The sequence below is a fragment of the Zootoca vivipara genome, chromosome 4, assembly GCF_965207765.1.
Source record: "Zootoca vivipara chromosome 4, rZooViv2.hap1.1, whole genome shotgun sequence".
NCBI classification, from domain to species: domain Eukaryota; kingdom Metazoa; phylum Chordata; class Lepidosauria; order Squamata; family Lacertidae; genus Zootoca; species Zootoca vivipara.
This window is the reverse complement of record NC_142587.1, coordinates 102,791,165-102,805,512: the sequence shown is the minus strand read 5'-3', so window position 1 is coordinate 102,805,512 and position 14,348 is coordinate 102,791,165. Positions and strand designations below refer to the sequence as shown.

Here is a 14,348-nt window from a genome sequence, read left to right as displayed (position 1 = left end):
CTTTTCATGTACGCAATAATCATAGAATCAGAATTGTAGAGTTGGATGGTACCCCAGGGGTCATCTAGTCCAACCCCCTGCAATGGGGGTTAGAACTGTAGTGTTGGCTCTAGCTTCCTCCTCGTCCCTCTTGACTCCTACCCCCTTTCTACAGTTGCCCAACTTTCCCCATTTGCCTCCATGCTCCTCTTGACTCCTGAATGTGAGGCGGGTACCTTGGCTGCCATCATAGGGCGTCATGACCATCCTCAGGCATCTCTACTCGGCTCCAAATGGTTCTACCTGCTAGCCTGTTTCTTCTTTCTTGGCAGGGATGAAGTGACCCACACCTGGCCAGATCCAGGAGGAGAATGCCACCGTCTAATGCCACCCACTTTCATTCCCCCACGTGCGTCTTGCTGGGCGTCCCGGGGCTGGAAGCTCTCCACTCCTGGATCTCCATCCCCTTCTGCCTCGGCTATGTCGTCGCTCTCCTGGGCAACTGCACCATCCTCTTCATCATCAAAACGGAAGCCAGCCTCCACCAGCCCATGTTCTACTTCCTCTCTTTCCTCTCGACCATTGACCTGGGCCTCTCCACCTCCACCCTGCCCAAGATGCTGGCCATCTTCTGGTTTGGCCTCGGGGAGATGAGCTTCGGCTCCTGCCTCGCCCAGATGTTCTTCATCCACACCTTCACGGGGATGGAGTCTGTGGTGCTGCTAGCCATGGCCTTTGACAGGTACGTGGCCATCTGTGACCCCTTGAGGTACACCACCATCCTGACCAAGCCACGGATCGCCTGGATGTGTGCTGGCGTGGCTCTGAGACCCTCCATGCTGGTGCTGCCCATTGCCCTGTTGACTCTCCGCCTGCCCTTTTGCAGCGATCACATCATCGTTGCCCACACCTACTGCGAGCACATGGGCATTGCCAAGCTGGCCTGTGCCGACATCCGGGTCAATGCCATCTACGGCCTGTTCACCATTGCCTTCCTAATGCTAGATTTGGTCCTCATAATTCTGTCCTATGTGCTGATCTTGCAGTCTGTTTTCCGGCTCCCCTCCAAAGAGGCCCGGCTCAAATCCCTGGGCACTTGCGGTTCCCATGTGGCCGTGATTTGTGTCTTCTACACTCCTGCCTTCTTCTCCTTCCTCACCCATCGCTTTGGACGCAACATCCCCCATTATGCGCATATCCTCATTGCCAACCTCTACGTCATTTTGCCCCCGGTGCTCAACCCCGTCATTTACGGCATCCGGACCCGGGAGCTGCGCAGCAGGATCCTGAAGTTCTCGTTCTCCAAAAGGGGGCCTTTGTCCAATGTCTCCTGATTATCCTGCCTTGCAGGGGGTTGCATTAGTTGACCCCCAGGGTCCCTCCCCACTCGACGATTCTATTTTGCATTCCTACAATCTGCTGAATGGGAATTCAGATACGTAATCTGAGTGTTTTGTTCTGATCCTAAGAGATCCAATGTGGCAAAGGGACAGAGCTCAGCGGAAGGTCCTGCCTTCAGTCCCCACTGGCAGCCCCAGCTAAGGCTGGGAAGAAGAAGAAGAAGAAGAAGAAGAAGAAGAAGAAGAAGAAGAAGAAGAAGAAGAAGAAGAAGAAGAAGAAGAAGAAGAAGAAGGAGGAGGAGGAGAAGGAGAAGGAGAGTAGTAGTTTGGATTTGATATCCCGCTTTATCACTACCCGAAGGAGTCTCAAAGCGGCTAACATTCTCCTTTCCCTTCCTCCCCCACAACAAACCCTCTGTGAGGTGAGTGGGGCTGAGAGACTTCAGATAAGTGTGACTAGCCCAGGGTCACCCAGCAGCTGCATGTGGAGGAGCCTAGACGCGAACCTGGTTCCCCAGATTAGAGTCTACCGCTCTTAACCACTACACCACACTGGAAATCCCAGAGAGCTGTTGCTGCCAGTCAGTGTGGGATGCCCTGAGGTAGATGGACCGATGGTCTGATTCATAACTCTGTCATTCTGTGATAATTTTTTGACAATGTGCACCAGAATTGTTGTTGTTGTGGTGGTGGTTGTTGTTGTTGTTGTTGATGATGATGATATCCTGCCTTTCTCCCTGACAGAGACTCAAGGTGGCTTACACTTCAGATAGAAACAGCTAAACACATAGAAAAAGAGTAATAATTTAAGAAACAATTACATATTAATGGAATTAATAGAAATATTTGGTATATTGAAAGCATTTCGAACATTACCATAGAAGCAGCATGTCACCAGTGCTTTCATGCAAAGCCGTCACTTCCACAAAGCCTCTTGGGACAAGAAAGTCTTGACCTGCTGGACGAAAGATCCCAAGGAGGGAGCCGGGCTCATTTCTCCCAAAAGGGAAGTTCCAAAGAATGTTCATGTTAAACTGCAGTTGTTGTTCATAAAGCAAATATTCAAGGCTGTATGCAAATTGGGCCAATGTCATCTTCATGTCTGTTTCATCTTAATTTTGGGAAAGACACATCATTATACAGAGAAACTTGAGAATGCAATAAAAATGTAGAATAAATAGGATAGAATATTTTTGATTTTCCCTCTATATTTGTGTAATATTTTTAATGCACATTATAGTAATGCTTTTAATGAAGCAATAAATGGGAAGGAAAAAAACTTATCTTTTCAGACTGATTCATTGCAATGCTTTGGCTTTCTGCAATGTGTTCCCCTCTGGACGACAAATCCTATCAGCCACGTCCGTTCCCCCTGTCCCTGTCCAAAGATGATGCTGGGGCTGATGAGACCTGGAGGGCACCAGGTTGCAGAATGCTGTGATTAGGGCCAGGTGTTCATCTGGGGCAGATATGGGGGGGGGTGGGCAGGCAAGGAAATAAGCTTGGTGCCTGTGGCTGGTGCAGGGCAAAACAGGCAGAGCCCCTCTGCAGAAAATGGGATCTAGCCCTGCAGAAGATGGGATTCGGGATCTGCAGGATTCGCAGGGGAGCTGCGCTAGAGCCACGGGCAGACTCAAGGCACTTCTCTCTCACACACATCCCCACTCACTGCTGATGCAGCGACGAGGCTCCACGAGCGCAGCAAGTCTCTTCCTTCCCCGGCTGGTCCCCTCAACTCCTCACTGTTCTGTGAGGATTTTTTTGGGGGGGGGGTTGCCTAACCCTGGTAAACACGCCCACACCCAGAAAGCCCTGCAGCGATCATCTCTTACTCAGAACGATCTGCTCCTCGCCGCCATTTCCCTTTGCAAGCAAACCGGAAGTCCCTAATTTTTTTAGTGTTGTCCCTCTCCGATAGTCTTCTGAGAAATACTTACTGTATTTGCGTGTATATTCTTCCAGTAAAGTCCTGTGGGGATGGGGAACTGAGTTCATATTGGGAAAGACTTGACCAACTACTCGAAAGTATAGACTCTTTGTCGCCCAACCCTTGGTTTGTCGGGGGGGGGGACTTCAGTCCCCGGATTGGCCTTGTCTCCCCACAAAATACAATATTATCTGGACTAAGCTTGGAGGACGAACCCAAAATCTGCCAGAGGGCAGCAATGGACACCATCTCTAACCGCACTGGGAAATACCTCTGTGAACTTATAATTAAGTCTTTTGTTATGTAATGGGCACAGACAAGGGGACCAGGAGGGGTATTTTACTTTTATTTCCCCCAGTGGATTTACTAGCACCATAGATTATATCCTAGCAGCAAAAAATGTGCCAGTTAATCGAGACACCTTTAGGATAATCCCCAGAGCTGAAAGTGACCACTTTCCGCTTGTGTTATCTCTTGCACCATTTGTTTCTCCCGCTTCCCCTAAAATATTGGATGAAATGGAATATCTGATATTTGGAAATAGAAGGTTAAAATGGAATGCACAGGTCCAGGGAAAAAAATGATCCAGATCCTGGATTCTCACGAGTTTGCTTTATTAAAGGGGGAAATGTTGTTAGAAACAGGAAATGTAATCGGACTCTATGAGAATATAATTAACTGAATGCGCCCACTGATGACCGCACCTAGTGTGATAAAAAAAAAAAGTTCAAAAAACAGACATGGTTCGATAAGGAATGTCAGAATAGTAAAAAAAAAGAGTCTATCTAGGGAACTTAGAAAATTGAAGTTAAAACACAATCTTGCTCTATAAGCTGAGGTAGCTCAATTACGATACAATTATAAACTACTAGTGCCATTCAGCCCGTTTAATAAACGGGCGCTAGAATATTCGGCCTTTTTCGGTGGCAGCGGCGCGTGGGGGGCTTTTATTCCTTGTCTAATTTATTGTTCCCCCCTCCCTTTGATCCTTAATTTATCCCTAAATTTATCCCCCCCCCCGTTCCCAAACCCCAAGCCAAAGTCCCCCCCTTTTTTTACCTTTACAGCCCGGGCTCGGCTGGGGGTGCGGGGGGTATTTCTTCCTTTACCCCCTCCGAAGCTTGTGTTTGGAGTGCGGATCCCTCCCCACCCTGTTTTCGCGCACTTTTTGCGCCTGCCGTTTGGTTCCTAATTTTCCCCCGTCAATAGCGCTGCTGCTGCCAGGGCCCAGTAGCCGAATTCTGGCTCCTGGACAACCCAGGCGGCTGCTCCGGGGTGTACGCCCAGTTTTTCGGGGGGTGGGGGTGGCTCCCGCTACTTTTCTTGGCCTCCGCGGCTGTTTTTCAGTCACCTGCTGCGTCCGGGAGGGAGCTTTGCCGTCCGGGGGGCTTGCGCCCACCCCGGCGCTTTCTGAGGGTCCCGCGGTTGGCGCTGAGCATTCGGTGGCCTTCCCGTGCCTTTCCTGGCCGTTCTGGCCCAGCGGGGGTCTCCTGGTTGCTTGCGCTGTTTGGGCCTCAATTTTGGGCCTGTTAGTGAGAAGCCGGGGCCTCGATTTTTTGGTCGTCCCGGCTTCCTGCTCAGGCCCTTGGGCACGTTGAGAGAGGGCCTGCCCTGCTTAGGAGCCTTGCTGCCTGCTCCTGCCTTCCATCTGGTGTCCTCCGTTTTAACTGCTTATTGAGCCAGTGCAGGGCAGAGGGGTGGGGGTGGGGAGTGTGTGTGTGTGTGTGTGCAGTCTCTGCGTCCAATCCCTGTGTCCCTGGGGCACATGCTCAGTAGCGCGGAAAACGGGACACAGGGAATCTGGACGCAGGGACAACATGGACATTATTATATAGGATTACTTAAATGTAAGCAGAAGAAGAAGAGTTTGGATTTGATTTATCCTGCTTTATCACTACCCGAAGGAGTCTCAAAGCGGCTAACATTCTCCTTTCCCTTCCTCTCCCACAACAAGCACTCTGTGAGGTGGGTGGGGCTGAGAGACTTCAGAGAAGTGTGACTAGCCCAAGGTCACCCAGCAGCTGCATGTGGAGGAGCAGGGATGCAAACCCGGTTCCCCAGATTAGGAGTCTACCGCTCTTAACAACTACACCACACTGGTACAAATATATTACGAACAACAGTAGAAAGCACTGGGAGATGCAGCACTTCAAAAGGACTCGTGGAAATTTTGGCTAAAATGACGGGAAGAATCCGAAAACAGCGGGACCAGAAGTTCATCAAACAGTGGACTAAATTCGTAAATTATTTGAAAGACAATTGTAGTCAACTAAATACGTTGGTAGGACTGCAGGAAGCTTTGTAAGTAAAGATATAAAAATCATTGTAGAGATGAAATTTTAATGATATACCTTGGATGTTATAGTTTGAAAGCAATGGTTAAGTAGTGAAAATGCAGAAATTTGAAATGAAAAATAGAAAATCATAAGGAAGGTTTGAAGGAAGTCATGGCCTTAAAAAGCCAAAATGTATAATATAAGAGGAGAAATTCTAATGAAAAGTATTATGGTAAAATGAATAAAAATGATTTGGCAAAAAAAAAGGACTCACAGAAATTTTGGCATCTGGTTGCCCTAGGTACAAACGGGCTGGGCTACTAATTAGAAGCAACTGTTCAAGGAAAGGATTGGGTGACGTATTTTACAGGAATATATGCCCCTCGTTCTGACTCACCCTCACAAGTTTACCATACTCAGTTATTAGAACTGCCAGAATGGCCAGATGTCCTGCCCAATCAGATTAAGAGGCTAATCGCAAGTCAACTAGCCAATAAAGCTCCAGGAGAAGATATGATCCCAATGGAGAGTTATAAGAGGAGACCAAATTTCTGGTTACAGGTAGGTAGCCGTGTTGGTCTGGTATAGTTGAAACAAAATTTTAAAAAATCCTTCCGGTAGCACCTTAGAGACCAACTAAGTTTGTCATTGGTATGAGCTTTCGTGTGCATGCACACTTCTTCAGATACACTGAAACAGAAGTCACCAGATCCCCACTTATAGTGAGAGGGTGGGGAGGGCCTGGACTGTTTATTGCTGCATTTGGTCTTACAGGAAGAATTTACGACTGTTTACAATAAATTCTTCCTGTAAGACCAAATGCAGCAATAAACAAACCTTGGGTTACATAAATATACACTGGTACCTTGGTTTAAGTACACAATTGGTTAAGTCTGTACTTAACCTGAAGTGAACTGTCCCATGGAAAGTGGATTAATCCGTTCCAACTCTATGATTCTATGATCTCTCACCATCAAAGGAACGCAAGTGAACAGCAGAGAACCTACACAAGAGACGTTGACAAAAAAACCCCACACATTAAACAAAATAGAAATACCGACACCGACAATGGTATGATTTGTCAGCAATGTTGTTGTTGTTTAGTCGTTTAGTCGTGTCCAACTCTTCGTGACCCCCTGGACCAGAGCACGCCAGGCACTCCTGTCTTGCACTGCCTCCCGCAGTTTGGTCAAACTCATGTTCGTAGCTTCGAGAACACTGTCCAACCATCTTGTCCTCTGTCGTCCCCTTCTCCTAGTGCCCTCAATTGTCCTCTGTCGTCCCCTTCTCCTAGTGCCCTCAATAAATCAGCAATAAATCAGCAATAAATCAGCAATAAATCAGCGTTTCTCAACCGCTGTTCCGCAGCACACTAGTGTGCCGCGAGATGCTGGCTGGTGTGCCGCGACGTGCCGCTGCGAGAAGGGCGATTTGCTGCCTTGTCACGTGCCTAGTCACGTGCCGCGACGAGAAGGCTGCCGCCATTAGGGGGCGCTGGGCGCTGACCCGCCGTAAAGGAAGCCGGCCGGGGGACTTCCGGGTTGTCGCGGACCGCTCCAGACGCTCCCTGACGAAGCTCTGGGGAGCACTACTCTTTGTGGGGTGAAAACAGGTGGTTTTGAGGCTTAAAACCCCCGTGTGAGGAACAGGGGGGACTCCCTGCCTAAAGAGGGGTTCCCGCAACGGACTGCGAGGTCCAGAAGGGGATCACAGACGCTGGCTGCAGCTCTCTCCCTCCCGCACTGAAAAAGCCTGGCTGCTGAAGCGCACAAGCGGCAAAACCTCTGAAATAGGAAAGAACCGCGACCTGCATAAAAGGTTGGTGCAACTCTACCCTACTGCAACTCTTCAGAATTAAAGAGGCTATGTATCTGTAGAAGTGCAAAGAGATAAAAAAAGAGAGATACTTGAAAGGCATTCAGAAAGATACTTTTAAGAGGCGCTTAAAAGAAACATTCCAAACAGACTGAGAGAGGGCAGAAGGGAGCCTTGCTTGCCTTGGAAAGAGATTGCAAACAGCGGAGGAGTTTTAAGAAATAAAAATAAAGAGGGGGTCAACTCTGATGTATTTAGATAACTGCAATATAGGCACAGAGTTAATTTTTTAAAACTTTTTTAATGGTGGTGTGCCTCGTGATTTTTTTCATGGAACAAGTGTGCCTTTGCCCAAAAAAGGTTGAAAAACACTGCAATAAATGACAGATTCTGGGGCCTGCTAGGGAAGGATGTGAGGTTCAGGGAGCTGCCAAGATTAATGGAGGCTTTACTCTGCATTCCCCACAGCAATGCTAGTTCAGAAAGGGTCTTTAGTATGGTGAGAAAGAGAATAGGGTGTCATTAGACAACAGCACTGTTTCTGCTTTGCTTGCCTGTAAAATCAACCACTCTGGCCCAGCCTACAAATACACTCCTTCCAAAAGGGTTAAAGGCTGCAAAGCCTGTAACACATTTGTATAATAAGTCATTAATGGATGCCGGAGAAGAGCCAAAAGACTGAACCTAATCAATCGCCAAAGAATTGATGCTTTTGAATCAATTCGCCGAAGAATTCATGCTTTTGAATTATGGTGCTGGAGGAGACTCTTGAGACTCTTGTTATGTCTTGGGGGAACAATCTGAACCAGACTTTAGAAATTCCTATTAGAAGCTAGCTCTCTCTTATATGCCTGTTGTCTTTGGACCATAAAGAAGGCTGATCGCTGAAGAATTGATGCTTTTGAATTATGGTGCTGGAGGAGACTCTTGAGAGTCCCATGGACTGCAAGAAGATCAAACCTATCTATTCTGAAGGAAATCAGCCCTGAGTGCTCCCTGGAAGGACAGATCGTGAAGCTGAGGCTCCAATACTTTGGCCACCTCATGAGAAGAGAAGACTCCCTGGAAAAGACCCTGATGTTGGGAAAGATTGAGGGCACTAGGAGAAGGGGACGATAGAGGACAAGATGGTTGGACAGTGTTCTCGAGGCTACGAACATGAGTTTGACCAAACTGCGGGAGGCAGTGGAAGGCAGAATTACTGCGGCGTGGACTGTCCCTGAGAATTGTAGACTGCCCCCAGGACAGGTGAGGGTGCTGATCCTTTATTTTCAAATCCGAAACTTGACGGCTATGACAGAAAACCATAGATAATGTGAAACTACTGGAAGTTAACCATCTCCAAATAACACTCAACACATGCAAATGGACTAATGGCAGAGTACACATGATTTCCACGTCTCTCTTTTTTTTTAAAAAAAAACAATATTGCTTTTATTTTTATTTTAATGGTACAAAATATAATTTTAAAGAAAACAATGGTTACAACAGTAAACAACAAAGAGCTTGTCCTCATGTAATTGCAGTCACCTGTCAAGAATGCTTTGATGGTGTTTCCTGCTTGGCAGGGGGTTGGACTGGATGGCCCTTGTGGTCTCTTCCAACTCTAGGATTCTATGACATCCTGCCATGTGTTAAAGTTTGATTTAATTATTCTAAAAGATCACGCCACATTTTCCCATGAGTGCTGGATGGATTCCTGCAACACTCTTTAAAATTTATGTTGTTGTTGTTGTTTAGTCGTTTAGTCGTGTCCGACTCTTTGTGACCCCATGGACCATAGCACGCCAGGCACTCCTGTCTTGCACTGCCTCCCGCAATTTGGTCAAACTCATGTTCGTAGCTTCGAGAACACTGTCCAACCATCTTGTCCTCTGTCGTCCCCTTCTCCTAGTGCCCTCAATCTTTCCCAACATCAGGGTCTTTTCCAAGGATTCTTCTCTTCTCATGAGGTGGCCAAAGTATTGGAGCCTCAGCTTCACAAATATTGACCACGTGTCATAACAGGAATATGCATTATGTTCCCCCACCTTCGTGGTTTCCCCTGGCAAACAAAATTTAAGATACTTAAATTGTGGTGTCCAGAACTGAAAACAGTATTCTAGGTGGGGCCTGACCAAGGCATAATAAAATGATACTATTCCTGCCCTTGATCTGATTCTGCCTTCTGCCACATTGGTCTCCGCTCCCCGTTTGGTGTCATCTGCAAATGTGATGAGCATCCCCTCAATTCCGTCATCCAAGTCATTTATAAAGACGTTGAACAACAACGGGCCCAGGACAGAACCCTGCAGAACCCCTCTTGTCACTTTCCCCCAGGATGGTGAGGACCCATGAAGGAGTCCTCTTTGGGTTCGGTCAGTCTAATCCACCTGACAGTTACCTCATTCAGCCCACATTTTACCAGCTTCCTCACATAATTATTGCAGGGACTTTGTCAACAGCCTTACTGAAATCAAGATGCACTATTTCCACAGCAATCCCCTGATCAACAAACTTTGTAACTGCATCCAAAAAAGGGGAGGAGAGATTTCTCTGACTTTACTTGTTTTTGAGAAAGTCATGCTTTCATCCTGTGTGTATATGTTGTGATATCTTCAGATGAAGGGCACATAAATTTTAAAAAATGATAATAAATAAGGATATTGACAAGTTGGAACATGTGCAAAGGAAGGTGATTTATGTATTTATTTAATTTGTATACCACCTGACCCAATGGTGCCGACTTGAATAAAATATTGATGGGGGGCCAGGTAAGGCCCGCCTTGCACAATCAATCACATGATGCATGCACGCCATTGGAATGGAAATGCCTATCAACTGGGGGGTGTCCCCCTCAAATATTTTATGGGGGGGGCAAAGACCCCTCAGCCTCTAAGAGTTGGGTCCAATTCCCTAAATCCACAGGAATCAGGACAGTTACAACATAAAAACACAATATAAAAACACAAAATACACATCTGTAATTCCACTCCCAACATTTTAAAAGGTCATTAATGTCAATCAGCCAAAGGCCTGGTTTAAAAGGTGCGCATTTGCCTGGCTCCTAAAGCTATTTAATGAAAGGTGTTTTCGAACTATGTATGAATTCTCTGATGCCTAGTGAGATGGGAGCTCTGACTGAAGCTCTTTCCACATTCCCTGCACTGATAGGGTTTCTCCCCTGTATGAATTCTTTGATGGGAAGTGAGGCTGGCTTTTTGACTGAAGCTCTTTCCACATTCCACACACTGATAGGGTTTCTCCCCTTTATGAATTCTTTGATGGGAAGTGAGATGGGAGCTCTTTCTGAAGCTCTTTCCACATTCCACACACTGATAGGGTTTCTCCCCTGTATGAATTCTTTGATGGGAAGTGAGATGGGAGCTCTGACTGAAGCTCTTTCCACATTCCCTGCACTGATATGGTCTCTCCCCTGTATGAATTCTTTGATGGGAAGTTAGGGAGGAGTTCATACTGAAGCCCTTTCCACATGCCACACACTGATAGGGTTTCTCCCTTGTATGAATTCTGTGATGCTTAGTGAGACTGCGGCTATCGCTGAAGCTCTTTCCACATTCCCTGCACTGATAGGGTTTCTCCCCTGTATGAATTCTTTGATGGGTAATGAGAGAGTCACTCTGAATGAAGCTCTTTCCACATTCCACACACTGATAGGGTTTCTCCCCTGTATGAATTCTTTGATGGGAAGTGAGGTTGGCCTTTTGATTGAAGCTCTTTCCACATTCCACACATTGATAGGGTTTCTCCCCTGTATGAATTCTATGATGGAAAATGAGAGAGCCGCTCTGACTGAAGCTCTTTCCACATTCCATGCACTGATATGGTTTCTCCCCTGTATGAATTCTTTGATGGGAAGTGAGATCACCATTGTTACTGAAGCTCTTTCCACATTCCACACACTGATAGGGTTTCTCCCTTGTATGAAATCTGTGATGCTTAGTGAGACTGTGGCTATCGCTGAAGCTCTTTACACATTCCACGCACTGATAGGGTTTCTCACCCAAATGATTCCTTTGATGGAAAGTGAGAGAGGAGCTGTTACTGAAGCTCTTGCCACATTCCACACACCGATAGGGTTTCTCTCCTGTATGAATTCTTCGGTGGGAAGTGAGATGGGAGTTTTCAGTGAAGCTCTTTCCACATTCCACACACTGATAAGGTTTCTCCCCTGTGTGAATTCTTCGATGGGAAGTGAGGTTGGCCTTTTGAATGAACCTCTTTCCACATTCCTTGCACTGATAGGGTTTCTCCCCTGTATGAATTCTTTGATGGGAAGTGAGATCGGAACTATTAGTGAAGCTCTTTCCACATTCCATGCACTGATAGGGTTTCTCCCCTGTATGAATTAGTTGATGGGAAGTGAGATGGCCACTCTGACTGAAGCTCTTTCCACATTCCGCACACTGATAGGGTTTCTCCCCTGTATGAATTCTTTGATGGGAAGTGAGATGGGTGCTCCAACTGAAGCTCTTTCCACATTCCACACACTGATAGGGTTTCTCCCCTGTATGAATTCTTTGATGGGAAGTGAGGCTGGCTTTTTGACTGAAGCTCTTTCCACATTCCACGCACTGATAGGGTTTCTTTCCAATGAGAATTCTTTCCTGGGAAGTTGAATGGGAGCTCTGACTGCTGGTGTTTCCACACTCCAAATTTTTATGAGGCTTCTTCTCTCTGGGGATTTTGTCATGTTCACCCTTGTTCCTGATTTCCAATTCATCAATATCTGCAATGGAGACAAAAAAAATGATTAGAGAGCCTCAGGAACAAATGAAGACAAACTGAAGGGAGTTGCGTCTGTGTTCATTACCTTTGTGGTTTGTCATTAACCAACGTATTTTTTGTTAGATTCTGATGGGTTGTTGAATGTTGCTTTGTTTGATATACAGTAGTGGCCAAAAATGTGGACGACTTGCGGGGGGGGGGGGGAGAGTGTATTTCACAGGTTTTCTACTTCTTTTGGAGTAATATAATAAAATTATATACCAATGGAATTTAATCAATAATGTAAAGTAACAAAGTTTGTTCAGTTATCTGTATTCTATCAAATGTTATAGCATAACCAGAAAAAGGAAGCACAACTTGGTTAGGTTGACTTTTGTCCGTGTGTTATGTGACTTCTATCAAGTTGGTTGATGTTTTTTGTGTTCTTTCATTAGAGACTGTCTACGTGACAGAAGAAAATCACCTGGGTGTATACAAGATGACATGGTGACATGTAATGTGAAGTTGAGTGCAAGGACTGGTCTAAATGTTAGAATTTTAAGGGAAAGGGCATTGTTATCTCTCAAGCAAAGGTTGAAAAGATTAAACTGGGCTAAAACACATGTTAATGGGACAGCGGAACAATGGGACAGTGCTATTTGGAGTGATGAGACCCAAATCTCCTTGCTTGGTAGTAGTGATGGCATTAAATACACGAGGAGAAGAATCAGAGAAGATTTACATCCTACTTGCATTACACCGACCCTGAAACAGCCAGATACAGTAGTGTGATGATCTGGGGTTCTATGGCAGCAAAAGGTGTGGGCAGAATTTGTGTCATTAATGGGAATGCAAATGCCCCAAAATACATAAATGAAATACTTGAGCCCAAACTGAAGCATTCCGCAGATGATCTTTCCCCAGATACTAAAGCATTTATATATATTCTTATAAATATTTATTTATTTAATTATTTTATATTATAACAGGATTCAGCTCCATGTCATGTTGCTGCTGTGTGTAAAAAGTGGTTTCAAGATAATCCTATTCTACTGCTGGAATGGCGTGGGAACAGAGGAAATAATTCAATCTTGGTCTCACATTATTACAGCTGCAGAACTAAAAAACATGGTTACCAAACTAAGTATTAATTGACATGGTGAGAATTTCTGCATCTCTTTTCTATGTGTTTCACGTTTCTTCGTTATGACTGATGTTCTAATAAATACCCCTCCATAAACGTTATTGCATTACATTCTTCATTAAATTATCTTTCTATTGCTATATAATTTTATGGCATTACAGTGGTGCCTCGCTAGACGAAATTAATTCGTTCCAGGACTCAATTCGTCCTAAGAAAATTTCGTGTAGCGAGGCACCGTTTCCCACAGGAACGCATTAAAAGTCAATCAATGCGTTCCTATGGGCTCCGGGGTCTGGCGGCGACAGCGCTACTTGCTCTCTTGGCTCGGGGAAGGCAGGCAGGCGCTTGTTCTCTTGCCTGCCTGCCTTCCCCGAGCCAAGAGAGGTGTGTGCCACCGCCTCCCCCGACAGAGCCGGCATTTGACAGGGCTTCCGAACCCCCATCAGATGCGGGCTCTGTTGGGCGGGGGGGGGGGGAGGAACGAAGGAAGAGAAAGCAGCCCTTTCTCTTCCTTCCTTCCTCTCCCCCTGCCGCTGACAGCTTTCCCTCCACCCCGCCCGACACAGCGTGGATTGGAGAAGCTTCTCCTTCGATCCGCGCTGTGTCAGGCGGGGTGAAGGGAAAGCGGGGCTTTTCGCCGGCTGCCTTCCCCAAGCCAAGGGAAAGGCAGCCGGCGAAAGCAGCCGGCGAAATACTACCGGCGAAATACAATGAGCCTGATTCTTCTCTGGTAATGCATTTTGTTTGGCCCAGTCATGACATCACCTCCATCTCCAATGTCAGTTATCTCTTTGGTCAGCCCAAAACAAAACAGCAGCAAAAACAAAAACAGAAAACCTAACAGAAGCTACTTCTCTTTCCTAACAACTCTGAAGCTGACATTTAAGATGCCTGGGCAGTTCAGACAAGCCAAATCATGGTATAAAAAGGCAGAACTGGAGGAAGATTCTTCACAGAAGAAACTGTAATTTACTGTTTATTGTGGGGGGTGTTAGGTTCCCAGGTGTTGTAGGGGGCGCAGTTGAGCTCTGTGAAAATATATGAGGTTTATCACATAGAGGTATTTTGTTGAATTTCCAGGCAGATATTATGATCCCACAGGGAGCCTTACCAAGAGAGGCCACGATCCCACGATTCTCCTCCATGATGTCCTTATGCAG

At 46.2% G+C, this 14,348-nt stretch overlaps 2 protein-coding genes across 3 annotated transcripts in view; one reads left to right on the top strand and one right to left on the bottom strand.

The window, feature by feature from the left end:
• The first annotated feature begins 213 nt into the window (after positions 1 to 213).
• Positions 214 to 2,492, top strand: LOC118085002 (olfactory receptor 52E4-like). The gene has a single exon (XM_035115249.2). It carries the CDS (start codon positions 351 to 353, stop codon positions 1,311 to 1,313), a length of 963 nt encoding a protein of 320 aa, XP_034971140.1. The 5' UTR covers positions 214 to 350; the 3' UTR covers positions 1,314 to 2,492.
• Positions 2,493 to 9,995: 7,503 nt separating this feature from the next.
• LOC118078417 (uncharacterized) overlaps positions 9,996 to 14,348 on the bottom strand; it is a 295,133-nt gene continuing 290,780 nt past the window's right edge. Inside the window, exon 6 of one of the 2 annotated variants that reach the window (XM_088668903.1) lies at positions 9,996 to 12,066. In XM_088668903.1, coding sequence (XP_088525029.1) covers positions 10,415 to 12,066 — 1,652 coding nt within the window. In that variant the 3' untranslated portion in view covers positions 9,996 to 10,414. The remainder of the gene's footprint in view (positions 12,067 to 14,348) is intronic. The other variant, XM_088668904.1, reaches the window with a different exon arrangement.

Excerpts from the sequence above, each read along its gene's own strand:
- LOC118085002 (XM_035115249.2), top strand. The coding sequence starts at position 351 with ATGCCACCGTCTAATGCCACCCACTTTCATTCCCCCACGTGCGTCTTG.